Source organism: Gorilla gorilla, chromosome 8 (genome assembly GCF_029281585.2).
Source record: "Gorilla gorilla gorilla isolate KB3781 chromosome 8, NHGRI_mGorGor1-v2.1_pri, whole genome shotgun sequence".
Taxonomy (NCBI): Eukaryota; Metazoa; Chordata; class Mammalia; order Primates; family Hominidae; genus Gorilla; species Gorilla gorilla.
Window position 1 is genome coordinate 88,761,677 of NC_073232.2, and position 27,822 is coordinate 88,789,498.

General features: G+C 39.5%; 1 protein-coding gene across 2 annotated transcripts in view; it reads left to right on the plus strand.

Moving 5' to 3' along the window:
• MTPAP (mitochondrial poly(A) polymerase) overlaps positions 1–25,117 on the plus strand; it is a 36,526-nt gene extending 11,409 nt beyond the window's left edge. For both annotated transcript variants that reach the window (XM_031015573.3, XM_055352389.2), the window contains exons 4-9: positions 975–1,199; positions 11,309–11,520; positions 15,339–15,565; positions 21,748–21,840; positions 21,922–21,995; positions 23,972–25,117. In XM_031015573.3, coding sequence (XP_030871433.1) covers positions 975–1,199; positions 11,309–11,520; positions 15,339–15,565; positions 21,748–21,840; positions 21,922–21,995; positions 23,972–24,334 — 1,194 coding nt within the window. In that variant the 3' untranslated portion in view covers positions 24,335–25,117. The remainder of the gene's footprint in view (positions 1–974; positions 1,200–11,308; positions 11,521–15,338; positions 15,566–21,747; positions 21,841–21,921; positions 21,996–23,971) is intronic.
• The last annotated feature ends 2,705 nt before the right edge of the window (positions 25,118–27,822 follow it).

Sequence of the window (27,822 nt, forward strand, 5' to 3'; positions counted from 1 at the left end):
GAGCCACTGTGCCCAGCCAGTTGATATTTTCAATGTTGGTTTCAAATAAAAGCATTTGAAGTTATGATTTTTTTTCACTTCAGATACTCCAGTACACGATTTCAGTATGTGATCATTTTAATGCCAATCTTCTAGTGGATAGACAGGATTGTTATTCTGAGAAACTGAGAGGTCTTGGGCCTTCATTACTTGAGTATTTCTAGTTTTTCTTGCCCTTTAACATTGGTCTTTCATCCCTTTGAGTTTAAAATGTCTAATGTGGTTGTTTTAACCTCTTCTGGAGTACTTTACTACTTTCATTTTCTTAAAACAATACTTTATACTCATCGCTTACAAAGTTTTAATTCTAGCCAACTTTCATTTTGCTAGTGGCATTCCTCAGAGCTTTTTAAAAATTTTAAAATATTATATAATTTATTTCTTTAGTGAAATAGAGACGAGGTCCTGCTGTGTTGCTTAGGCTGATCTCAAACTCCTGGCCTCATGTGATCCGCCTTGGCCTTCCAAAGTATTGAGATTACAGGCATGAGCCACCGCACCTGGCCTCCTCAGTGGTTTTTAAAGAGTATTTTTTTTTGAGATGGAGTCTTGTTCTTGTTGCCCAGGCTGGAGTGCAATGGTGCGATCTTGGCTCACCACAACCTCTGCCTCCTGGGTTCAAGCGATTCTCCTGCCTCAGCCTCCTGAGTAGCTGGGATTACAGGTATGCGCCACCACGCCCGGCTTATTTTGTATTTTTAGTAGAGATTGGGTTTCTCCATGTTGGTCAGGCTGGTCGCGAAATTCCGGCCTCAGGTGATCCACCTGCCTTGGCGTCCCAAAATGTTGGGATTACAGGCGTAAGCCACTGCGCCAGGCTTTGCATATTTCTAAGGTAGGTCTTCAAAGCCACCAAATCTTTGAAAGTAAAATGGTAACTTTTTATGCGACCTGTACTTTTTCTCTATTTTGTTGGTTTTGTTTCGGCTAGCTAGATAGACGATCAGCTGAACACTCTCTTGAAGGAGTTCCAGCTAACAGAGGAGAACACTAAGCTCCGATATCTCACCTGTTCTCTTATTGAAGACATAGCCGCCGCATATTTTCCGGACTGCATAGTCAGACCCTTTGGCTCCTCAGTCAACACTTTTGGGAAGTTAGGATGTGATTTGGACATGTTTTTGGATCTAGATGAAACCAGAAACCTCAGTGCTCACAAGGTAAGTCTATTTCTTTTGACCACTATAATCATTTAAAGTTAAGAAAGTATAAAAAGAAAAATCTTTGAACTTAATAAAATAAAACTGTTGATTTCTAAACTTATTAAACATTGTGGTTAAAGAATAAGGTGTATTTGTTATTGATTCTTTGGTGAAGTCTTTCTTTGTGTTGTTCTACTATGTGATCATTTTTGTGAATATTCTGTAGATATGCAATCAAATAGTTAATTGTTTTCAAGCGTTCAGAAATTTTTCAGTTAAGTCAAAGTTACCTATTGTGTTATTCAAATTATGTATCTTAACTAATTTTTTCTTTTTAACCTTGTGATCTAGTTACTGAGATGTTTTTACATCTCATGATTCTTGGTTTTGTTAATTTCTCTTTAAAATTCTTTTGATTTTTGTTTTATCCAAAGGCTATATTAGCTACATATAGGTATGCGATCATTGTATTTCCTTATTAGATTGTTTCATTATTATATCCCTCATACATGCTTTATTCATCTCTATAAATACTTTTTTCTTAAGTTCTATTTTATTTGTTAATATGGCCGCTTGATAATTGTCTCACATGTCTTCTGTTTCTTTATTGTCAGCCTTTATATATGTTATTTTAGTTTGGGTGTATCTCTTATAAATAGCAGTATGCTTTTACTCCAGTCTATCAGTCTTTGAGTTCAATATGTTTATTGTTACTGCTGATAATTCTTGGACTAATTTCTCCTGTTTTATTTTTTATTTCCTATTTTCTGTGCTTTTGCTTTTCACTTTCTTTTTTTTTTTTTTTGAGGCTGAGTCTCACTCTGTCGCCCAGCCTGGAGTGCAATGGTGCAATCTCGGCTCACTGCAACCTCCACCTCCCGGGTTCAAGTGATTTCTCCTGCCTCAGCCTCCTGAGTAGCTGGGATTACAGGCGCCTGCTCCCATGCCCAGCTGATTTTTGTATTTTAGTAGAGACGGGGTTTTACCTCCTTGGTCAGGCTGGTTTTGAACTCCTGACCTCAGGTGATCCACACCCCTCGGCCTCCTAAAGTGCTGGGATTACAGGCATGGGCCACTTCCCAGCAGCTTTTCACTTTCTTTCTTCCTTTTATTGGATTACTCCTGCTTTATTCCTGCACTTCCTCCTTACCCTTTTTTTCTCTTTCAAGTTTGGATATTATTTCTTCCATTTATGTTCTCTTTAACACGATGTCTAATGGTAAAATTAACCAGTGTCTCTTCCATCCTCCCAAACAATATAAATGATGTCTTAATTTAATTACAGTGTTGAAAAGGCTATTTATTTTTATTTTTATTTTTTTGTTGGAGATAGAGTCTCTTGCTCTGTTGCCCAGGCTGAAGTACGGTGATGTGATCTAGGCTCACAGCAACTTCCGCCTTCCAAGTTCAAACAATTCTCCTGTCTCAGCCTCCCAAGTAGCTGGGACTGCAGGCAGGGGCCACCATGCCCGGCTAATTTTTTTGTTTTAGTAGAGACAGGGTTTCATGTATTGGTCAGGCTGGTCTTGAACTCCTGACCTCAGGTGATCCACCCACCTCAGCCTCCCAAAAGTGCTGGGATTACAGGCGTGAGTCACCACACCCGGCCAAGGCTATGTGTTTTTATAAAATGTTTAGTTTCTATGGCTGTATCTTTCCTTACGTCTTTCAAACTAGTAGTGAACATCAGTCTTTATGTGGATGTCCAGTTGATACTTCAAACGATATTTTGAGACAACTTATATTCATCTTCCCACAAATGTTCTTTCTAAGTTCTTACAAAAGTTCTATGTTTCACATGTTAATTAGTGGCATTTTAGCTTTGCTAACCATTCTTTTAATTCTGCTTCTAAGTTGTTATCTTTTGTATTCATAGTTTCACAGTCCCTTATAAACTCTCACTTAGATTATTGTAACTACATTCTGTTTCCACTTCTTATTCCTTGTGTCATGCCTTGGTATTTTAACCTTCAGTCTTTGTTGGAGTTACCTTCACTCACAGTTTGAATTTTCCCACAAACTTAGAATGCTTCTTTTCTTTAGCATAGTATTGAAATCCTCTGTCTCTTAATTAATTTTAGTCATCATTTCCCATTATATATTGTTACATACCCAATTTTCCAACTACATTGTTTTTATTTTTCTTTTTTTAAGACGGAGCCTCGCTCTGTCACCCAGGCTGGAGTGCAGTGGCATGATCTTGGCCCGCTGCAGCCTCTGCCTCCTGGGTTCAAGTGATTCTCCTGCCTCAGCCTCCTGTGTAGCTGGGACTTCAGGCACGCCCCACCACACCCGGCTAATTTTTGTGTTTTTAATAGAGATGGGATTTCGCCATTTTGGCCAGGCTGGTCTGGAACTCCTGACCTCAGGTGATCCACACACCTTGGCCTCCCAAAGTGCTGGGATTACAGGCTTGAGCCACCATGCCCGGCCCCAACCACATTGTTTAATTACCATTTCCAGTAATAGAAGGCACTTGTAAATATCATAATGATCAAACAGTTGTTCTGTGCCTTCACTCAGGAGTGCACTTTCCCTCCATTCCTCGACTCATTCCTAATGCAGCTTTCAAGGTCTAGTTCTAATTCTACCTTCTTGAAACTGCTCTTGATTTTTTTCTCCACTCTAGCCAAAATTAATCACTCCTTTTTTGTAGTATCTTGCAGGTATTTCTATCTGTCTCCAAATTTCTTCTGTCATGTTTAGTGAGTAGCTGATGTATGTATCTCCCACTATATAATAAACTTGGGCAGATAGGAATCATGTCTGTTCATATACTTATTCCACAGTACTGTGTACTTAATTTGCTCACCATATGCTTATTGAATTGAAGCTAGCCAGGCATAGGAAACAGGTAAAAATTAAATGGGTCAATTTTATTATAATAATAATTATTATTACTACTATTTTGAGATGAGGTCTCACTCTTTTGCCCAGACTAGAGTGCAGTGGTATGATCTCAGCTCCCTGTAACCTCTGCCTCCTGGGCTCAAGCAATTCTCCTGCCTCACCCGTGTGATTGAGACTTCAGGCTTACATCGCTGCTTCTGGCTAATTATTTTAGAGATAGTGTTTCATCATGTTGCCCAGGGTGGTCTCGAACTCCTGAGTTCAGGTGATCCACCCACCTCGGCCTCCCCAAGTGCTACGATTATAGGGATTACAAGCGTAAGCCACCGCATCTGGCCTGGATCAGTTTTATTAAGACTAACATGTACTTGAAAATGTATTAAGTTCCTGGCAGTGGCACTTAAATTACATTAGGCTGTCTTAAATAAAGGATTGTAACTGAATAATCAAGGAGCATAACTGTGTGTTGTAATGGTTTAAAAAGCCTGGGCTCTGGCACCAAGCTGCAGTATTTTAATTCTACTTACTAGTAATGTGATCCCAGGTAAGTTATTTACCTTCTCTCTGCCTCAATTGTCCTAACTATAAAATTGGAATGGTGTTATAGCACATATCTCATACAATGTTTGAGAGGATTTATTGAGTTAATATGTGTGAAACATTTAGAACAGTGCTTATGGCACATAGTAAGTGTTGAAATGTTGACCACCATCAACAGCAATATAATTTTACTGTTATGTAAGTGGGAGGCAAAATTTTTTCTTTGGTGGAAACAGGGAGGAGTTAGAAACTTTCTTCTTCTTTTTTTTAAATTTATTTTTAATTAATTATTTTTTTTTTGAGACAGAGTCTTGCTCTGTCTCCCAGGCTGGAGTGCAGCAGTGCCATCTCGGCTCACTGCAAGCTCCGCCTCCCGGGTTCACACTATTCTCCTGCCTCAGCCTCCCAAGTAGCTGGGACTACAGGCGCCCGCCACCACACCCAGCTAATTTTTTGTATTTTTAGTAGAGATGGAATGTCACCGTGTTAGCCAGGACGGTCTCGATCTCCTGACCTCGTGATCTGCCTGCCTCTGCCTCCCAGAGTGCTGGGATTACAGGCGTGAGCCACTGCGCCCGGCCATTTTTAATTTTTGTTTTTTTATTGACATGTTGTTTCACCACGGTACCCAGGATAGTCTCGAACACCTGGGCTAACGATCCTCCTGCCTCAGCCTCCCAAAGTGCTGAGATTATAGGTGTGAGCCACTGCACCTGGCCTAGAAACTTTTAGTTAAGTCTTACTCTTAGATTTCTGAGGTATAGAGGTATTTAGAAAAAGATGTTTTAAAGACAGTGCTCCAGTCTTACTAAACAATTTGGCATTTTGGGCCGGGCACAGTGGCTCAAGCCTGTAATCCTACCACTTTGGGAGGCCAAGGCGGGTGGATCACTTGAGGTCAGGAGTTCGAGACCAGCCTGGCCAATGTGATGAAACCCCGTCTCTACTAAAAATACAAAAATTAGCTGGGCATGGTGGTGGGAGCCTGTAATCCCAGCTACTCAGAAGGCTGAGGCAGGAGAATTGCTTGAACCCGGTGAGGCAGAGGTTGCAGTGAGCCGAGATCACACCACCTCACTCCAGCCTGGGTGAAATAGCAAGACTCTGTCATACATACACAGAAATAACCAGAACTTGGCATTTTGTATGTCAGTTTAAATTAGGAGAGTGTTGTTATAAACATACATGTGCTTATTTAAGGATTTTTTGGAAATATGTTTTTGTTCAAGATTATAATAGCTTTGCTAGTAAAAATATTAAAAATAAAATACAATAAAAAATATAAGTACTCTTACATTCATCAGATTCATAAAACCTTCTTTGACTACTTTCTGCATTCATGAGCTCTTCTCTTACCTTTTGTTTCTTTGATATCTTTTCGCACTACACCTTGCTTAATAATTCTTTGTGTGTGTATTTTATTTCTCAACTCAATCTGAGAGGAGTTAGGAAGAGTGTGTTAGACTTTTTTGCATGTCTTATGGCACTATGTATGATATCCTATGCACGATAGGGACTAAAATTATTTGCTAATGAATAAATAAAAGTTAACTTACGGCTAGGCGTGGTGGCTCACGCCTGTAATCCCAGCATTTTGGGAGGCCAAGGTGGGCGGATCACCTGAGGTCAGGAGTTCAAGGCCAGCCTGGCCAATGTGGTGAAATCCCATCTCTACAAAGATAACAAAAATTAGCCGGGCATGATGGCGGGTGCCTGTAATCCCAGCTCTTCGGGAGGCTGAGGCAGGAGAATCACTTGAACCCAGGAGGTGGAGGTTGTAGTGAGCTGAGATCGCGCCACTACACTCCAGCCTGGGCGACAGAGCAAGACTAAAAAAGAAGGAAAGTTATTTACTAACTGAAATAGTAGATTTTAATGTTCATAAATTTTTTAGTGTGTGTAAAAGTTGGTTACATGTGAAATATGTCACCTGACTTATCACAAAGATCATGTTAGCACAAAATCCTAAACTAAAATCTGCCTTTGGTCTTTCCTTCAGCTTTGCTTTTTCTTACAGGGTTCTGTATCTTAGAGGACTTAGGTAATAAAAGTAAGAATTAGTGGCTAAGTCTTGAGTACTGCTTTCTGTTATCTGAATGATTGCTGTGGACAGTGTGCTTAACTTCTGTTTTTTCTTTATTAGATGATTTGCTAATATATAGTGCTATAGGAATAGCACACATTAATAGGAAGTATTTATGGATCTAACTTTCTGTGAAGAGTTTTTCTAGTTTTTATTTATTTAATAGAGGACAGTCATTTTTGAGAATATCTTTCCTTTGCTCATAATAAGTATAATTTTCATCTAAATTTTCCCTAAAAGCAGTGTTTTATTTCTGTACTGAGTCCATTGTGATTCTTCGTGGCTTGCATTTTTGGTCAGTCAGGTTAGGCTAGTTGATGCTTTGGTAACAAATACCTCCCATATCTCAAAGATCTCAGTGACTTAACACATCACCTGTTTATCTGTTGCTGAGGTTATATGTCACAGCAGGTCAGCAGGGGCACTCTAGACATTGTAGTAGCTCGAGCACCCAGGCTGACCAGTGTTTCATCTCCACCTGCGCTACCATCACTGAATAGTGGAAAGGCAAAGTGAAGAACTGAGCATCGGCTCTTGAAGTTTCTGCCTGGAAGTGACACTTAAAACCTCTGCTCACATTTCACTGGCCAAAGCAAATCTCATGAATTTGCTTAACCTTAGAGGGGCAAGAACATGAGATCTTCCAAATGCCAGAAAGGTGATACAGAACATTTGGTGAGCAGCTTCAATAACTACCACACTCCTGCTCATGGTTCACAGTTCACCACTTTCCTGCACCCAGTTCTGTTAATCAGAGCTATTTTTTCCCGTCATTTTCACTTCTGTTACCTCAAGGATTTTATTCTCTCATTTATAGTACTTAATTTAAAAAATCTCTGTCACCTTTCTTCTGAGTGATTCTAATCCTTCTGTTGCTTCTGAGATTGAGTCCACCATGACTCCTCCCTGATGTACTCTAATACTGCTTTCTCACTTGACCTCTTTTTGCCATCCTGAGATAGACCCCCAATCTGTCTTTGCTTTTGTTTGGATTCCTATTCCTAACATAAATTGTGTGTGTTTGTATTTTAAAAGAGAATGCACAGGGAAATAGGTTATGAAGGTAAATTATAACAAAATGGCTAAGGAAGAATCTTGAAATTTTAATTTTTTAAAGGAAATTTATTTTTAGTCCTTTTAATATAAAGATATCTAAATGACAGATCAGTAGAGAAAATGCCACATGTTTATTTGTAGGGATTGTATACAGTGATTTATTTAATCTATTTTTTTCTGATTATAAAATGATAGACATAGAAATACATAACTTAAGTATCTCTGTTGGTCACACTGCCTCCAGAGATAACCCCGTGAATAATTTAATATGTTCTGGATTTTTTTTCCTGTGCGTATAGAAAACTTTTTTTTTTTTTAAAGAAAAAACCCAGAACATAATCTTTACGGATAATAACTTTAACTTCATTTTTTTTCCCCATTAGTAGTGTCTTGGCAGTTCAATCTACTGTATCGCCCTCAGTGGCTGCAAGATACTCCATTGAATGGATGTACCATGATTTATTTAACCAATCCTCTTTTTGTTGGATAATGAGGGTGGTATCTTTTTTTTTTTTCCTCTTTCAGTGAAAGTGCCCAATCCTAGGCACTGGACCACTAGGTAACTTTCCCCTCTTTATTGCCAACTATATATTAGTTAATATTCTTTGATTATACATTAGAGAAAAAACACGAGTTAGCTTAAACAATTAAAGAAGTAGAGGAGGCATCATAGAACCCAGGGCCAGGAATATGGATGAGTCTTAGGAAAGGACTAGAAGTAAGAAGTGTAAACCATTAAGAACCCAGGAAGTGGCCGGGCCCAGTGCTTCATGCCTGTAATGACAGCACTTTGGGAGGCTGCAGCGGGAGGATCACTTGAGCTCAGGAGTTCAAGACCAGCCTGGGCAACATAGGCTGGGGGAGACCGCATCTCTGCTAAAAATAAAAAAATGAGCGAGGTGTGGTGGTGTGTACCTGTAGTTCCAGCTACCCTGAAGGTTGAGGCTGGAGGATTGCTTGAGTCTAGGAGGTTGAGGCTGCAGTGAGCTTGGTTGCACCACTGCACTTCAGCCCGGGTGGCAGAGTGATACCCTTTTTTTTTTGGATTCTCACTCTGTCACCCAGGCTGGAGTGCAGGGGCACAATCTCGGCTCACTGCAACCTTGGCCTCCCGGGTTCAAGCTATTCTCCTGCTTCAGCCTCCTGAGTAGCTGGGATTACAGGCTTGCACCACCATACCTGGCTGATTTTTTTTGTATTTTTAGTAGAGATGGGGTTTCACCATGTTGGCCAGGCTGGTCTCAAACTCCTGACCTCAAGTGATCCGCCTGCCTCGGCCTCCCAAAGTGTTGGGATTACAGCCACCACAGGCAGCCTGTGATACCCTGTTTCAAAAACAACAGCAAAACAACCTAGGATGTGTTCTGTTTCTGTCTACATGTTTTTCCTTCATTTATTGCCCTCTGTCTCTGTCCTTAACTCCTTCCTCCCTACCCCCACTGATTTTCTTTCCTTTTTCATGCTTGTATAAATATGGCTGCCCCAAAGCTTCTGAGTTAGATATTTTAGCCACATGGTTGCCTCTGAACCTTACTTAGTTCCTGTTCCCAGTAACCAGTTCCCAGTAGAGATCTCCAAATGAATGTGGGGTACACTCCTACAGTGCTTAGATCAGCTGTCTTTGCCCAGTCCATTCAGCTGAAAGGAAGGGGGTAGATGTCCATGATAAACATTGTTGGAGCCTTCATCCTTTTAGGAGGAATGAATTCTAGAAGAGGGAATAGTTGTTGATAGGGAACCTTATTAAACTAGATACAGCTCCCAAAAGGTGTATACCACATGGATAGTACTGCAGTGAGTGAACATCTTTGTAAATTGTCTCATTTATGCAAATATTCCTTTGACGTAATTTCTAACCATTTTAATAGCCAACGTATACAAGTTTCAGTAGATATGGACAAGTTCTACAAGAAGTATGTCCCTTGTTTACACTCCCGTCAACAGTGTATACATGTTTTCTCATACCCGTTAGTTCTGGTCACTAACTTGTTTGTCTTTACCAGGCTGAAAAATAAAAAATCTCATTGCTGTTTTAATTTCTGTTTAGTTTCTAGAAAACATGCACAACTTTTACCATGGTTTTTAGCCATTTTTATTTTTTCTGTGAATTTTTTTGTCTTTTTTGCCCATTTTTAGAATTTGATGGGTTTCTCCCTTTCATTTGCCTAAAACTGTATGACGTGTGTTATTTGCTTTGTTCTTTAGTAGTGAATGGATGCTTTGCCTTAAGGTGGTTTTAATTTTTTGTGCAATCATATTCTTTTGTGTCTTCTCTAATTTTATGTCATGCTTACAGAATCCTTCACTATTCTAAGATCGTAAAAGCATTCACTCATTGTCTTCTGGTACTTTACTGATGCACCTTTTACATTTTAGTCTTTGATCCATGTTGAATTTACTTCAGTTTTTTTTTTTTGAGATGGAGTCTTGCTTTGTCGCCCAGGCTGGAGTGCAGTGGTGTGATCTCGACTCACTGCAACCTCCACCTTCCGGGTTCAAGTGATTCTCTTGCCTCAGCCTCCCAAGTAGCTTGGTTTACAGGTGCATGCCACCATGCCTGGCTAATTTTTGTATTTTTAATAGAGACGGGGTTTCACCATGTTGGCCAGACTGGTCTAGAACTCCTGACCTCAAGTTATCTGCCTGTTTCTGCCTCCCAAAGTGCTGGGATTGGAGGCATGAGCCACCATGCTCAGGGAATTTACTTGAGTTTTAGTAATTTATTTATTTATTTATTTTGAAATGGAGTCTCGCTCAGTTGCCCAGGCTGGAGTGCAGTAGTGTGATCTTGGCTCACTGCAACCTCCACCTCCTGGGTTCAAGTAATTCTCCTGCCTCAGCCTCCCGGGTAGCTGGGATTATAGGCATCCGCCACCACACTTGGCTAATTTTTTTTTTTTGTATTTTTAATAGAGATGGGGTTTCACCATGTTGGCCAGGCTGGTTTTGAACTCCTGACCTCAAGTGATCCACCCGCCTTGGCCTCCCAAAGTGCTAGGATTACAGGCGTGAGCCACTGCACCCGGCGAGTTTTAGTATTAAACAAAGGATCTGGTTTATTTTTTTTGATGGCCACTTAACTCATTTGTTGAATAGGAATTTTCCCCTAGTAATTTGTGGCCTTAAATATTAAATTCCTATGTACAAGCCTGTTTACACCATCTGGTCTTCTTTCTTCTACTCATAAGCTCTTGTGCCTGTACTTCCATACTACTGTGGGTTTATAGCATAGATTAAAATATAATGGTCAACTGGGAAGGGGCAAGTATATGTTCACTGAATTTATAGGGTGAATGGTTCTATGCATAGTATTTATGATTCATTTTATACTGTAGTTCATAAGTTAATTACAAAAACCAGTGATCGTTCAAGTTAGTGCTTTGTATTTCTCTATATTCTGGAGAAACAAAAGGCAACTGGGGATCTTTTAAGTTTGCTTTTGGCTGTGATTTCTTGAAGAGTTTTTATTTTGTGGGTTGTTTTTTTCTTATTTTGTTTTGCTTTGCCAGCAGTGATTTAGAGCATCCTTTTACAAAAACTTATTAAAAAATTGTTTTTTTACCAAAAGCTCCTATTTAGAAATGTGTTTATTTTTCAGACCTCAGGAAATTTTCTGATGGAATTTCAAGTGAAAAATGTTCCTTCAGAAAGAATTGCAACTCAGAAGATCCTGTCTGTGTTAGGAGAGTGCCTTGACCACTTTGGCCCTGGTTGTGTGGGTGTGCAAAAAATATTAAATGCCCGGTGTCCGCTCGTGAGGTTCTCACACCAGGCCTCTGGATTTCAGTGTGATTTGACTACGAACAATAGGTATGATCTCTTACATTTATTATTTTAAATATGAGTATTCTGATATATTAGCTTAGTTTTTCTCACACAGAAACAGTGGCTTTGTAATCTTAAACATGCTTGAATAATAATTTTTTAAAAATTTATCACTTGGATTGAAAAGTAAGTAATCTTTTCTCTTACATTATACCTGTTGATAATTTAGTGTTCCTAAACAGTGTTAGGATATTGTGTTAAAATGTTCACGTATCTAACCTCTGAGAAGAAATGTAGTTCATTATTCTTACTTGTGCAGCCTGGTAGTGTGTAGTGTGAGAGATGCCTATTTTTTAGGAGAAATTTCTGATGGCAAAAAAAGAAAAAAGTAAAATAAGAAAAGATGCCTATTTATAGTACAAGTCTTCTAAGAATACTTAGAAAATAAAATACCAACTTGAAGTTGACCTTTGAATTGCCTCCAGGTATATAGTCAACTTTGTGTACTAGACAAATGTCCTCTTTACTTAGGTCCAAAAGTGGTTGGAAGAGCTTAAGACCGGATGGCTTTTGTTCAGCCTATGTGCATTGTATTGTCCTAGTGATTTGTTTGCTTAAAAAAGTGGGGTGGGAAAAGTTCTTTTGTACTGATGACTTTTCCTGGTTTCACAACAGGGAAAATTTCTTTATTTCATTTTTTTATTATTATTACTTTTGAGACGGAGTCTTGCTCTGTTGCCTAGGCTGGAGTGCAGCACACTGCACGATCTCGGCTCACTGCAACCTCCACCTCCTAGGTTCAAGCGATTCTTGTGCCTCAGCCTCCCAAGTAGCTGGGATTGTAGATGCATGCCATCACACTGGCTAATTTTTGTTTTTTTAGTGGAGACGGGGTTTCACCCTGTTGGCCAGGCTGGTCTCGAACTCCTGACCTGAAGTGATCTGCCTGCTTTGGCCTCCTAGAGTGCTGGGATTACAGGCGTGAGCCACTGACCCTGGCCCACAGTAGGGAAAATTTCTTAATTGAGAAGTTTATTTCTTAACTTCTCATTGCATGAGTTCGTTTCACTATGTTATTTGTTAGCTAAATAATCATTACTGAAAATAGATTCAGAAAATCAAGGCTAGAGCAGTTTTGATTAAACTCGAATCTTCACCCACAAGCCAATCATAAGTACTTGCGACTTTCTCTCAAGTAAAACTCATGGAGTAAAGTCTGTGATTTCTTTCCAAATTTTAATATAAAAATGTAATACTGTACTTTCTATCATTATTATATTTTCTTTGTAGTATGTAAAATAGGACAAAATTACATTTATCTTTGTAATTATGTTTTTTTCTTTATATCAAGATACCTTATACTTTTTGATATTTATTTTTAGCTTAATTTAGCTTCATTTTCATACATAAAACACTTAATCACCATGAATTTCTAAGTTGCTGTTTCTTCTTTTTCTTTTTCTTTTTTTTTTTTTGAGACGTAGTCTTGCTCTGTCGCGTAGGCTAGAGTGCAGTGCCGCAATCTTGGCTCACTGCAATGCAACCTCCGCCTCCTGGCTTCAATCAGTTCTCCTGCCTCAGCCTTCCGAGCTGGGACAGGCACATGTGATCATGCTGGCTAATTTTTGTAGAGACAGGGTTTCATCATGTTGGCCAGGCTGGTCTTGAACTCCGGACCTCAGGTGATCTGCCCACCTCGGCCTCCCAAGTGCTGGATTACAGGTGTGAGCCGCCACGCCTGGCCTTGTTTCTTCTATTCTTTTTAAAGACAGTTTTAGAGACAGTTTTAACTTGATGCTGTTAAGTTTTTTTTTTATGCCATCTGTTGGTTCTTGGAGAAATTACAAGACACGTTTTGATCAGTCGGAACTTAATATTTTTAATTTAATTTAATTCTATTTTTACTTTTTTAGAGACAGTGTCTCTCTCTGTTGCCCAGGCTGAAGTGCAGTAGTGTGATCATAGCTCACTGTAGCCTCGAACTCTTGGGCCCAAACAATCCTCCTTTCTCAACCTCCTAAGTAGCTAGGATTACAGGTGCATGCCACCACGCCTGACTATTTTTTTAGTTAAATTTTTAAAATTTTGTTTTTCTTTTATATATACATTTTTTATTTTTATAAAGACAGGGTCTTACTATGTTACCTAGGGTGGTCTCAAACTCCTGGGCTCAAGTCATCCTCCTGCTTTGAAATGCTGGGACTACAGGCGTGAGCCACAGTGCCCAGCCAATAAATGCCTTTTTGTCTTTATCGATTTTATATATATATATGTGCGTGTGTTTGAGATGATGTCTTACTCTGTCGCCTTACTCTGTCGCCGAGACTGAAGCCTAGTGGCTTAATTTTGGCACACTGCAGCCTCGACCTCCCTGGGCTCAGGTGATCCTCCCACATCAGCCTCCCAAGTAGCTGGGCCTACAGGTGTGCGACACCACACCCAGCTAACTTTTGTATTTTTTGTAGAGACAGGGTCTTGTCATGTTTCCCAGGCTGGTCTTGAACTCCTCAGCTCAAGCTATCTGCCCACCTCAGCTTCCCAAAGTTCTGAGATCACAGGTGTGAGCTACTGTACCCAGCCATTTATTAATAATTATAAAGAGCCTTTGTGTGTTTTACATATTATTTAAATCATGTTTAGAAACTTTGATTTAAAAATTCTAAGTTCTAGGCTGGGCGCAGTGGCTCACGCCTGTAATCCCAGCATTTTGGGAGGCCGAGGCGAGTGGATCACGAGGTCAGGAGATTGAGACCATCCTGGCTAACACGGTGCAACCCCATTTCTACTAAAAATACAAAAAAATTAGCTGGGCGTGGTGGTGGGCGCCTGTAGTCCCAGCTACTTGGGAGGCTGAGGCAGGAGAATGGCGTGAACCCAGGAGTCGGAGCTTGCAGTGAGCCAAGATCGCGCCATTGCGCTCTAGCCTGGGCGACAGAGCGAGACTCCGTCTCAAGTAAATAAATAAATACATACATACATACATATTCTGAGTTCTAGATCTACATTTTCTTTCTTCTTTCTTTTTTTTTTTTTTTGAGGCAGGGTCTTGCTCTGTCACCCAGGCTGGAGTGCAATAACGCTTTCTCGGCTGACTGCAGCCTCCGCCTCCCGGGTTCAAGTGACTCTCCTGCCTCAGCCCCCCAAGTAGCTAGAATTACAGGCATGCGCCACCACGCCCAGCTAATTTTTGTATTTTTGTTTAAGACAGGGTTTCACCATGTTGGCCAGGCTGGTCTCAAATCCTGACCTCAGGTGATCCGCCCGCCTCGGCCTTCCAAAGGGCTGGGATTACAGGCATGAGCCACTACGCCTGGCCCTAGATCTACATTTTCTTTCTTTCTTTTTTTTTTTTTGAAACGGAGTCTTGCTTTGTCTCCCAGACTGGAGTACAGTGGTGTGATCTCAGCTCACTGCAACCTCTGCCTCCTGGGTTCAAGCAATTCTCATGCCTCAGCCTCCTGAGTAGCTGGGATTACGGGGGCACGCCACCACGCCCAGCTGAATTATTGTATTTTTAGTAGAGAAGGGGTTTCACCTCATTGTCCTTGAACTGCTGGCCTCAAGTGATCCGCCCACCTCGGCCTCCCAGAGTGCTAGGATTACAGGCATGAGCCACCGAGCCCGGCTTACATTTTAATTATCAATTTTAAGAGGATGTTTTAATGGGGATGAATGTATTTGATATTCAGCCATTCATATTAAATTTTATATTACAAATTCATAATGCTTTTGATTACCTAATGATGTTCTGAATACATTCAGATATAGTAGGATATTTAGATGTGTTTCTTGGTATAAGTTTAATTTTGCCCTTGGTTTATAATTTGGGGATTTGAAATTTTTCTTATTTTTATTTTTTGAAGGATTGCCTTGACAAGTTCCGAACTCCTTTATATATATGGTGCCCTAGACTCAAGAGTGAGAGCCTTAGTGTTCAGTATACGGTGCTGGGCTCGAGCACATTCACTAACAAGTAGTATTCCTGGTGCATGGATTACAAATTTCTCCCTTACAATGATGGTCATCTTTTTTCTCCAGAGAAGATCACCCCCTATTCTTCCAACACTAGATTCCTTAAAAACCCTAGCAGGTAAGACTAGAAAGAAACTTCTCCATTTTCTTTTTCCAATGTTATGAGTAAATATAATTACCATGTGTTACCAAAGTCCCGTCTATTTGTTTATTAGTCATAAAATTTGTCTTGACTTTTTTTTAAAGTCTACCGGAGTCACGAGAGCAGATGATTTGGGAAGCTAGGGCCTTTAGCATTTTTTGAGAGTTCTGTTTTCTTTGTATCAGTTGGCAAGGTTGTGAGATAGCTGGAGCTTCTCCCCTAGTTGACCAAGTCTAGAATGACCTTTTTCAGATACAACTTGTTCAGATACAACTTTTGATTGGATCACAGTCTCAGAGATGACTTTCAAATCTGAACTTATGTTTAGACTTGTATTAGAGATACTAAAACTGCTTCGTGATGTTTCAAAGATTCTAAATGTGTTTTTAATGAAAAGCATATAAGCAGTCTTAGGTGCATTATTTTAAATTTGACATACTATATTGTTTGTATTATAAATGATTTTATAAATGCCTCCCAGGTTCAAGTGATTCTTGTGCCTCAGCCTTGCTGAGGCCTGCTGGAGAAGTTATGTTATAAAATCTTGAAATTGTAAATGCTAAAGGGAAGATAATTAAGGGGTACATACACACAAATGCGTACTGTCTTCTACCCATCTTACATAATTGCTGCCTGATAATTCAATTAAGTGCTTTCTTGAATCTTCCTGTTTAAAATGACCTTAAAAGGCAAACTATTTACGTAGCTTGGTGTTTAAAATCTTTAGCTCTCTAAACACGGCCCAGTTTTCCATGCTCTTCCCTACTCCTCTTTATGTGTCCCACATTCCAGCCAGTGCTGTGATTACCCTTGGAACATTTCATCTTAGCTCTTTGTTCACACTGTTTTTCTGCCTGGAATCTGCTTTCTCTTCTCCCAGTCTAAATTATTTCTTCCATGCTACCTTCCTTTATCCATATTAGAAGTGATCTCTTCCTGTTAACACTGTAAGTGTTGATATTGTTTGAAATTGACCTTAAAAAAAGCTTGATTTGTGTTTACAACTAATTGATCACAACCAGTTACAAATTTCTGTGTTCCTTCTCCACTCTCACTGCTTCACTTGACTAGCCTAAAGAAATAAAGTAAAATGAAATAAAATAAAATAAAGCTAGATTTGATAGGTTAAGGGAAAATGGGAAGTTTTCAGTGGGGTAGAGTGGTGGTCACTTATCTCACTTTTGAGATTAAAATAAAGGGCAGCATCAATATCTGTGCTCATTTCATCCCTTAGTGTCATTCATTCAGTATTTACTGATTACTTCCTATGCGTCAGGTGTTATTGGAGTAATGGGGTTATGAACAGTGTTCCCAGATAACTCACAATCTAATGGAGAGGTAAGCCATACATAAGATATGGGCAGATCTTTACCACTAAACTACCTGTAAGTAGCACTTCCTTTTCCACTCCTGCTGTGTGCAGTGATGCTTAATGCTACTCTCATAGAAACCATCGTGGGGAAAAATCACGGAACTTTGGGAGTTCAGAAACTAAGAAACAGTAGAAGCTGTAAAAGGAGGAGCAGAAGAAAGTTGAACTTGGGGTAGACTACTCCTAAGCATCTTGATTGCTCCCTTCAGTCTTACAAGTACTGGTACCCCTGCCCATGTTAAGGCCCTGTTGTCCTCTGCCTGGGAAGGCTTATGTTGTCTTTCCTCCTTATCTCAAGTTTGGTTCCCACCAATCTATTCTTAGTTAAGAGAGTGATTTTCACAAATACATATGATAGTATTACCCTCTTTTGCAGTCCTTCAGTAACTTTCTATTATCTTTTTTAAAAATGGCCACTATTTTTTTTAAAATTTTATTTATTATTTATTTATTTATTTTAAGAAAGGGTCTTTCTCTGTTGCCCAGTCTGGATTACAGTGGCACAATCTCGGCTCACTATAGCCTCGACCTCCCGGGCTCACGTAATCTCACTTCAGCCTCCTGAATAGCTGGGACTATAGGCATGCACCACCATACCTGGCTAATTTTTTAATTTTTTGTTGAAATGGGGTCTTGCCATGTTTCCCAGACTGGACTTGAACTGGGCTCAGGGGATCCTCCCACCTTGGTCTCCCAAAGTGTTGGGATTACAGGCGTGAGCCACTGTGCTCTACCTTGTAGGCAGGCTGGAGTGCAGTGGTGCAATCTTGGCTCACTGCAACCTCTGCCTCCCAGGCTTAAGTGATCCTCCCACCTCAGCCTCCTCAATAGCTGGGATATACAGGCTCGTGCCACCACTCACTCAGCTAATTTTTTTAAAAACTTTTTATAGACATGGTGTCTTACTGTATTGCCCAGGCTGGTCTCAAACTCCTAGGCTCAAGCGATCCTTCTCAGCCTCCCAAAGTGCTGGGATTTTAAATGACCTGTTGAGTTTTTAATTCCAAATCTACATTAAAATACATTTAAATATGTTCACATCGTATAGCATCAAAACAGGCAAAACTAGCTTGGAATTCTTTAATATTTCACCTGAAACATCAAATTTGATTGTTTTTAAATTTTTGCAGTAGTTTTTAAATACAGTAAGAGAATTTTTCAGGCTAGTTTTTGCAATTGCTTCTCGGCATATAGCACATTGTAGGTGCGAATTGCCAATAAATGCCAAGCAAAATTTGATACACTTTTTGCCTTCCATCACCTATGGTTTTTGAAGTTGCTGTAAAAGAACTTGTCTTAGATTAATGTATATTAAGAATTTGGTGAAGATCATTTTGAGGAGAATTTATCAATATTTTCCTTTTCCTTTTTTTTCCCCCCAAAATCCATGGTTTTTATACTTTCTAATTTTGACCAGTAGTTCACCTTTGGTGGACATTAAACCTAAGGAAGAAAACAATTTTAAACTGTGAAACAATCAAAACCATATTGAGTACTTGGTGTTTAATCGTCTAAGTGACCTGAATCTTGTGTACAATCATTTCATTTCTTCTGAGCTGCACCTCTCATTTGATATACAAATAATCAATTTGTTCTTTTTTAAAAGAAAAAATATTTTATTTGCTTCCTTGCTTGTTTATTAATAGAAGGCAACATGAATTCCTAGAATACCTTCCAGAACTTCCAGGATTTTGTAAACTACTATTTAGAACCTAAGCTAAGCTAAAGACCAAACTTTTTCGCATTGTATGCAGGGCCCTTTATCACCTTCCTTTTTATCCTCTTCTTTTACGTTGATTCCTGTATACCAGTCGGGAGCTTTAGCCACTCTTGAACTCCTTGATGATCCCTGATGTTTTGTGCTTTTTTTCATTGCTCCATGCTTTTGCCTGAAATGGCCTTCTCCCAGCCTCCCCCTCCCCCCCACCCTGCTTTTTTTTTATGGAGAATCTCAAGATTAAGCCGGAGAAGACAGACAAACCTAGTACAGGATCTCATTTGTTAGGTCTTTTCTTGCTGTCCTCTCTGCCTCCCAGTGGGTAGTGCTTTGTTGGTTTCCAAGCTCTTGGTACACACCTGTATTGTAACAACTGTTAGATTGTTGTAGTTCTTTTATGTGCTTGCCTCAGCATTGTCAAGCTTTTCTAGGGCTGGCTGTCTGCTTCATCTCTGCGTCTTCTGTTCCTGGAATAGTATTGGGTTCATAGTAGGAGTTCACTATGTAGATTTCAAAATGATTGGATAACATTTTAAAGTTGAGGGCTGTTTGTACTGGGCAAGATGGACCATGATATTAACTTTCATATTTGGTTCCTCTTGAATTGCCCTGTTTCTTTGTGTTTTCTTATAATCTCCACTGTGTTCTCTCATATGTCTCATTTTCTTGTGTTTTCCATGCTTTCTGGCTTTGCTACTTTTGTTACATTTACCTCTGTGCTTAGTGCTTTAATTGAAGATTCATTCCTGAAAAAAGACACAGCAGCTTAAAGAGCATCAATACTTGTGACTGACACTGCGTCATGAAAAAACATAAACTGTTAATTACTTGAAATAGTAAAACATGTGCCCAGGTTCCTTAAAAATAGATCTAAGTAGAAATATATATACATACATACATTTTATATAGCTCCTTCAACATATTATAAATTGTATAGTAGAGCACGTAAAATGTGCTATTAAAATGTTAAAACCTAGAATAATTTTTGAGAAATTATGCAGGTAACCAGGTCTTGACAAAAAAATGACAAAAAACACAAAAAATGGGAGATAAATTTATAGGAGGCTTATTTATCTCTCTGGTGATTATAGGCATTTAAAGTCAAATATCAGGGCCGGGCACGGTGGCTCACGCCTGTAATCCTAGCATTTTGGGAGGCCGAGGCGAGTGGATCACTTAAGGTCAGGAGTTTGAGACCAGCCTGGCCAACATAGTGAAACCCTGTCTCTAACTAAAAATATAAAAATTAGCCGGGTGTGGTGGTGTTCGCCTGTAGTCCGGCTACTCAGGAGGCTGGGGCAGGAGAATCACTTGAAGCCGGGACGCGGAAGTTGCAGTGAGCCAAGGTCACGCCACTGCACTTCAGCCTGGGTGACAGAGCCAGATTCCATCTCAAAAAAAAAAAATTAAAATATCAGCAATCATCCAGATTATTGATTATATACCTGCTATATGCTAGATGCTCATTGGGGGCAGGTCGGTGGTGGGGAGTTGGGCAATAATGAATAGGATAGTGGCCTTTGTAATTCCTGACTGGGGCAGAGGAGTGGACAGCATACAAACAGTCACAATGCAGTCAGATAAGTCAAATGGTGAATGGAACAAAAAGGATGGAAAACCAGTTTGGAATTATGAAATGCTTTCAGATAGGAAGTAGCCATTGATGAGATTTCTGAAGAGTGGGAATTTGCTCTTGAAAACAGCATGGTATCTGTTGCAGATAGTGTGGGCCAGGGATTTCATGGTGGTTGTATATTTATGAAAATGATTACCTCTTAAGATATAAATACTAGTAGAAAAGGTGAGTATCTGAGTCTAACGTGCTGTTATTGAGTTTGTTTTGCTGAATTACTGAATTCCAGTTAGTCTAGAGTGCTACATTTTAGAAATTACCTGAAGCTTTTTTAGTTAGCATTCAGTTTGTGTCATGTATGAAGATGATAAGAATGGAATTGGAGATGTAAATTAAGTATTGACTAGAGGTAGTGCTGAAATTTGGTTTGGTGAAAGATGGGGGAACTCCCTACATTTCCATCTACTGTTAGAAAACTGATTACCTCAAAAATTGATTAGGAATCATTGGGTTGTTGAAAGACAATAATTCTCGTATGCTAAATTAAATGTAATGTTAATTTCACTGTGGCATAACTAGTCTCAAATCTATTTTTAAAATTTAACTCCATTAGAAGAAGATAAAAAGATTTGAGATTAGTTATGCCATAGTGAAATTAACATCATTAAATCATAGACAAGAAATTATAGATTAAATCGTTATTTAATCATTCAGTCATAATTATTCAATCATTTATAAAATCTATGATTTAAATAAAGAATAGAGTAGAAATTTACTTAAATTTATTTGTTCTGTTTTGTTTTGTTTTGTTTTTTGAGATGGAGTCTTGCTCTGTTGCCCAGGCTGGAGTGCAGTGATGTGATCTCAGCTCATTGCAACCCCCGCCTACTGGGTTCAAGCGATTTTCGTGCCTCAGCCTCTTCAGTAGCTAGGATTACAGGAGCAAGCCACCATGCCTGGCTAATTTTTGTATTTTTAGTAGAGATGGGGTTTCACCATGTTGCCCAGGCTGGTCTCGAACTCCTGACCTCAGGTGATCTGCCCGCCTCAGCCTTCCAAAGTGCTGGGATTACAGGTGTGAGCCACCGCGCCTGGCCTTAAATTTATTTAAATCATAGATTTGTATTCTGAGGTAGGGAATATCTTTGAAATATGTGAAATAGGCTGGGTGTGGTGGCTCACTCCTGTAATCCCCGCACTTTGGGAGGATGAGGTGGGAGGATCACCTGAGGTCAGGAGTTCGAGACCAGCCTGGCCAACATGGTAAAACCCTATCCCTATTAAAAATACAAAAATGAGCTGAGCGTGGGGGCATGTGCCTATAATCCCAGCTACCCGGGAGGCTGAGGCAGGAGAATTGCTGGTACCTGGGAGGTGGAGGCTGCATTGAGCTGAGATCATGCCGCAACACTCCAGCCTGGATGACAGAGTGAGATTCCGTCTCAGGCAAAAAAAAAAAAAAAAAAATTGTGAAATGTTTTTTGTTTGTGTTTAAGATGCAGAAGATAAATGTGTAATAGAAGGCAACAACTGCACATTTGTTCGTGACTTGAGTAGAATTAAACCTTCACAGAACACAGAAACATTAGGTAAGTGTCTTTCTGTTTACTTGATCCTTTCTGGATTGAAACAGGCTTTCCTCTGATTGTCCTTGTTTTATTTTCTTACAGAATTACTACTGAAGGAATTTTTTGAGTATTTCGGCAATTTTGCTTTTGATAAAAATTCCATAAATATTCGACAGGTAAATAATGTTTTACTATTTAGTTATTAGTATCTGGTCTTCCACTGTACTAATATTTAATTAACTGTCTTCAAAACACTCTAATAAATGTTATTTATTTCTTTTGTGTAGTAATTTGTAGTAACAAGGAGGTTGATGTCCAGAGAAGTTACATGACTTGACTAAGATCAGTCATCCCTTTACGCCAAATAGCAAAAGCCAGCTCTTTAGCATCTGCCTTGTTATTATGCCATGGGACTTCTGTCCTCACTTAGTGTAATACTGTATCCCTCATGATGTGGAATACATTCCAGAAAGTTTCCTGAAAAATATTATTTACATACAGCTGTTTTTAAACTGGATTTGTGTCTATGGAATAAACTTAAGTCCCAAAGATAGATTTCAGTGATTCCCTCAATTTGAGCCCTTAGGATTTAGGTGTTTTTTTTTTTTTTTTTTTTGAGCAAATGAACTTATTATTTGGATTCCTCTGAGCAGCTGGGATGAAAGACATTTTTTCTTTTCAAAAAGAAACTCAGGCAGAAGTCTAGACAAAATTTGTTTGCAAGTGGGAGATAACTTGGGATAGCCCTCTGTTTGGGTTTATTCTGTTTAGCATTTGGCTACTTGATTACAAACCTTACAAGATTGGCTTCATAAAACACAAACCCAGATATACTTTCTCCTTATTTCTTCACCTCTCCGTTTTTCATCCTTCCCTCTTACCTGCTCATGGACTCTTTGTTAAAATAAAAGATTGGGGAGAGGAGAGAGAAAGGATTCATTCAGAAAGCTTTGCAAATGCTATCTAGAAGGAAAAAGTCATAAGCATACAAAGTTCGTCACCTTTTTTGTACTCCAAAGCTCAGAGATGCCAAGCATGAAATAAGTTAGGGAATATAACAGCTGCTGCTCACATCAGGGAATTTTAACCATTGGCTTTGTAATAGTTAATTAAGTAAATTTATGGTATCATTTGAAAGAGGAAAAGATATATAGACTAATGGCTTATGTTAGTCATATGATTCATAGCTTTAGCTTTTCTTTTTTTCTTTTCTTTTCTTTTCTTTTTTTTTTTGTTTTTTTTGTTTTTTTTGTGAGACAGTGTCTCACTGTATTGCCCAGGCTGGAGTGCAGTGGCATGATCTTTGCTCACTGCAGCCTCCGCCTCCTGGGTTCAAGTGATTCTCCTGCCTCAGCCTCCTAAGTAGCTGGGATTACAGGCATGTGCCACCACACCTGGCTAGTTTTGTATTTTTAGTAGAGATGGGATTTCACCATGTTGGTCAGGCCTGTCTTGAACTCCTGACCTCAGGTGTTCCACCTGCCTTGGCCTCCCAAAATGCTTGGATTACAGGTATCTTTTTTACTTCTGTGAGATACTGTCTTATGTGGCAGAGCCCTTTTGTTGGATCTATAGGAAGATAATGGAAACTTTAGTGTTTTAAATAAATAATGAATAATCCTTTGTTCCTCCTCTTTTTTCCTCATCTCATACTTGGGAAACATTAATTAATATATTTAATTTAAGGGTTCTAATTTTGTGTATTCCTGTTTCTACCATAATAGGTATGCTTTTAGCAAGTCTCAGAAATAAACGTATCTTCATCTTACTTTCTGATTTTTTAATCATTTTTTTCCCTTTCATGCTCTACCTTGTTAGGTAAAAGTTATATTATTTTAAAAATACTTTTGTCGGTTGACTTAGTCCAGATACCTCTTCTCTGAGCAATGGCATCATCATCCATAGATGATAAGCCCTAAGTTATTTCTCCAAAGAACACTCATAAAACTTACAACAGGGAAAAAAAAAACAAAAAATGAGAAGTACACACACCCACCATGCATACATACTCAATCCCCTGAGAAAGAAATTCTTTGCTATGTAAAGTTAATGCTGGTGTTTTATGTGTTTTGACATTTTATTGAGTTAACTGTTTTTATATTTAAGCCCTTCATGTACTTACTCATTTTTTCTTCTGTGTAATAATCTATAGGGAAGGGAGCAAAACAAACCTGATTCTTCTCCTCTGTACATTCAGAATCCGTTTGAAACTTCTCTCAACATAAGCAAAAATGTAAGTCAAAGCCAGCTCCAAAAATTTGTAGATTTGGCCCGAGAAAGTGCCTGGATTTTACAACAGGAAGATATAGATCGACCTTCCATATCAAGTAATCGACCCTGGGGGCTGGTATCCCTATTGCTACCATCTGCTCCAAACAGAAAGTCCTTTACCAAGAAGAAAAGCAATAAGTTTGCAATTGAAACAGTCAAAAACTTGTTAGAATCTTTAAAAGGTAACAGAACAGAAAATTTCACAAAAACCAGTGGGAAGAGAACAATTAGTACTCAGACATGATGGCTGCTACATTGTGTAGAGAACTGGGCTTACCCTATCAAATGGTCTGTGGACTTACTTGGAAAAACTGATTTGAAACTTTCACAGATCTCAGCTTTCATCTGATGTCACTTTTCATGATCTTCTCATTGGCCCCCTTAACCTGGTCTGAAGTTCTGGGATGTTTTCAGTCTGATCAGTCTGATACTCAGTGGCACTTTATTAAAACATCAGCTGTGGAGTGTGGCGGTGCACACCTGTAGTCCCAACTGCTCAGGAGGCTGAGGCAGGAGGATCTCTTGAGCCCAGGATTTTGAATCCATCGTGGACAACATAGCAAGATTCCATCTCTAAAAAAAATGAAAATAAACATAAGCCACAAGGAATGGGTGAAAGATTATTGTAATGTGCTTTAACTAAATAGGTAAATATACTAAACAAATGCTAAAACTCAGTTTTAGGATGAAACCATTGTTGATATCCACATCAGTCCCTGTTTAGAAAACATTTAAAATGACTTTTAGTTATGTACAGTACGTTGGCAATGAATACATTAAGCTTCAAAATTTGGTAGTGCTCTCGAATATGTATATTTGTATTTTTCAAGCGAAGTTCTCTTATTCACATATAAATTAAAGTGGGTTGGTACTGATATCAAAAAATGTTTATGTTTTTAGAACAGACATTTCAGTCACTGCATTCTTAGGTATTCCAAACCAAATATGATGACATCAATAGATTGCATTTTAAAAATATTGTTTGATTTTTCTATTTTCAAAAATAAAATTCTGTTTCTAACTAAAATGTGACATTCCCAGTATTCCTTCACATCTCTTTTGAGAACTCTCCTCTTCCTGCAGGAAAGAGACATATTTGTCTCTCAGTATATGCAGAAAATTGGTTCCAGGACCATCCACGTACACCCAAATCTGCACACACTGAACTCCTTCAGTCCTGTGGAGCCCGTGCATGGGAGAATTCCACCTTGCACATAAGCAGATTTTGCATCCTGTGAAAATACTGTATTTTCTTTTTCTCTTTCTTTTTTTTTTTTTTTTGAGACAGAGTCTCGCTCTGTCGCCCAGGCTGGAGTGCAGTGGCGCGATCTCGGCTCACTGCAAGCTCTGCCTCCCAGGTTCACACCATTCTCCTGCCTCAGCCTCTCTGAGTAGCTGGGACTATAGGCACCCGCCACCATGCCCAGACAATTTTTTTGTATTTTTAGTAGAGACAGGGTTTCACCATGGTCTGGATCTCCCGACCTCGTGATCAGCCCGCCTCAACCTCCCAAAGTGCTGGGATTACAAGCGTGAGCCACCATGCCTGGCTGAGAATACTGTATTTTCAATCCAAGTTTGGTTGGAAAAAATCTGTGTGTAAATGGACTTCGCAGTTGAAACCCATGTTGTTCAATGGGCAACTGTATATTGAAATTTAATTTCCATTACATTCTCTGTGGAGCAACATTTTTGCTTTGTTTCGTTTTGTTTCTGAGACGGAGTTTTGCTCTTGTTGCCCAGTCTGGGGTGCAATGGCACAATCTCAGCTCACTGCAACCTCTGCCTCCCAGATTCAAGCGATTCTCCTGCCTCAGCTGGGATTACAGGCGCCCACCACCATGCCCAGCTAATTTTTGTAGTTTTAGTAGAGACAGGGTTTCACCATGTTGGCCAGGCTGGTCTCGAACTCCTGACCTCAGGTGATCGCCCACCTTGGCCTTCCAAAGTGTTGGAATTACAGGCGTGAGCCACTGCACCTGGCTTCTGTGGAGTAACTTTCTATTTAAGAAGCAAGTAAGGCCTGGGCATAGCAGCACATGCCTGTAGTCCCAGCTACTTGGGAGGCCGAGGCACAAGGACTGCTTGAACCTGGGAGGCAGAGGCTGCAGTGAGCTGAGATCACAGCACTGTACTCCATCCTGGGCAACAGTGAGAGTCTCTCAAAAAAAAGGAAAAGAAGCAAGTAGTATAGTGTTTAAAAACAGACTTGAGCGAGACTGGCTCGACGACAAGGTACTCAGTCTCTTGGGGCCCCTGTTTGATCTGTAAAATGGGGATCATGATCAGATCAACTTGAGGATTAAGCGAGGGATGTAGGAAAATGCTAGGTCAGTGCATTTTCCTGGCGCGAAGTAAATGTTACTTCTCTTTAACTGTTGCCTTTCGGTGTTGGTGGTATGTAATTACCTTTTTTGCTACTCAAAATTCAGAGAGTTTGTAGTACTTTAAAAATTTTTCCCATTTAAATTTTATGTCAGAAATTATAATGGGTTCTGCATGGGATATTTTAAGAAACAGCATTGTTATGAAGCAAATGAATTCTGTGTCCTTGTGTCTATGCTATTGGATTGCACATTTGACACCAACAAATATCAGTGTTCTGTACAGGCAATGTCTTTAAAAGCCATTTTTCATTCTTTGTTTTGTTGGGCTAGAAATCCATATTGATTTAAAAAGCTTAAAAAGCATAAACCACTTAAGGGTTTCTAAATGAAATTTTTTTTTCTGTTCACAGATATTTAGTCAGATATTTTCTTTTTTAGGTTGGTGCTAGGTGTAATATGGTTATTTAAGCACATAAAGTGTGTGTATGGGTTAGCATTTTCTTTTTGGTAATTTGTAGGACAGCCTTGACACTAGGCTGTTTTACTTTTCAGAATCAGATTTAATTATGTGATTAATTTTAAATCTACAAAGACTTGTTTTTTGTTTTTTTTTTTTGAGAGCAAATCTTGCTCTGTCACCCAGGCTAGAGTGCAGTGGTGCGATCTTGGCTCACTGCAACCTCTGCCTCCTGGGTTCAAGCAATACTCCTGCCCCAGCCTCCCAAGTAACTGGGATTACAGGCGCCTGCCACCATGCCTAGCTAATTTTTGTATGTTAGTAGAGACGGGGTTTCACCATGTTGGCCAGGCTGGTCTTGAATTCCTGACCTCAAGTGATCTACCCGTCTCAGCCTCTCAAAGTGCTGGGATTACAGGTTACAGGTGTGAGCCACCGCACCTGGCCTACAAATACCCTTTTTTTTTTTTTTTTTTTTTTGAGATGGGTCTCACTCTGTCACCCAGGCTGGAGAGTGCAGTGGAGTGATCTTGGCTCACTGAAACCTCCACTTCCCGGGTTCAGGTGATTCTTCTGCCTCAGCCTCCTGAGTAGCTGGGATTACAGGTGCATGCCACCACACCTGGCTAAATTTTCTATTTTTAGTAGAGATGGGGTTTTACTCTGTTGGCCAGGCTGGTCTCGAACTCCTGACCTCAGGTGACCTGCCCACCTCGCCCTCCCAAAATGCTGGGATTACAGGCATGAGCCACCACGCCTGGCTGCAAAGACCTTTTAATACACAGTTTTAAAGTCTGTTCAACTGAATATAGACTACAGACAAATATATTTTCTCATAACTTTAGTGTATCACACCCCAGATTTTTAAAATATTTTTATTACGTGATAGTGATAACTAGCAATTATTTGTCATTGCTGTTTCTTAATTAAAAATAATTGCAATGATAA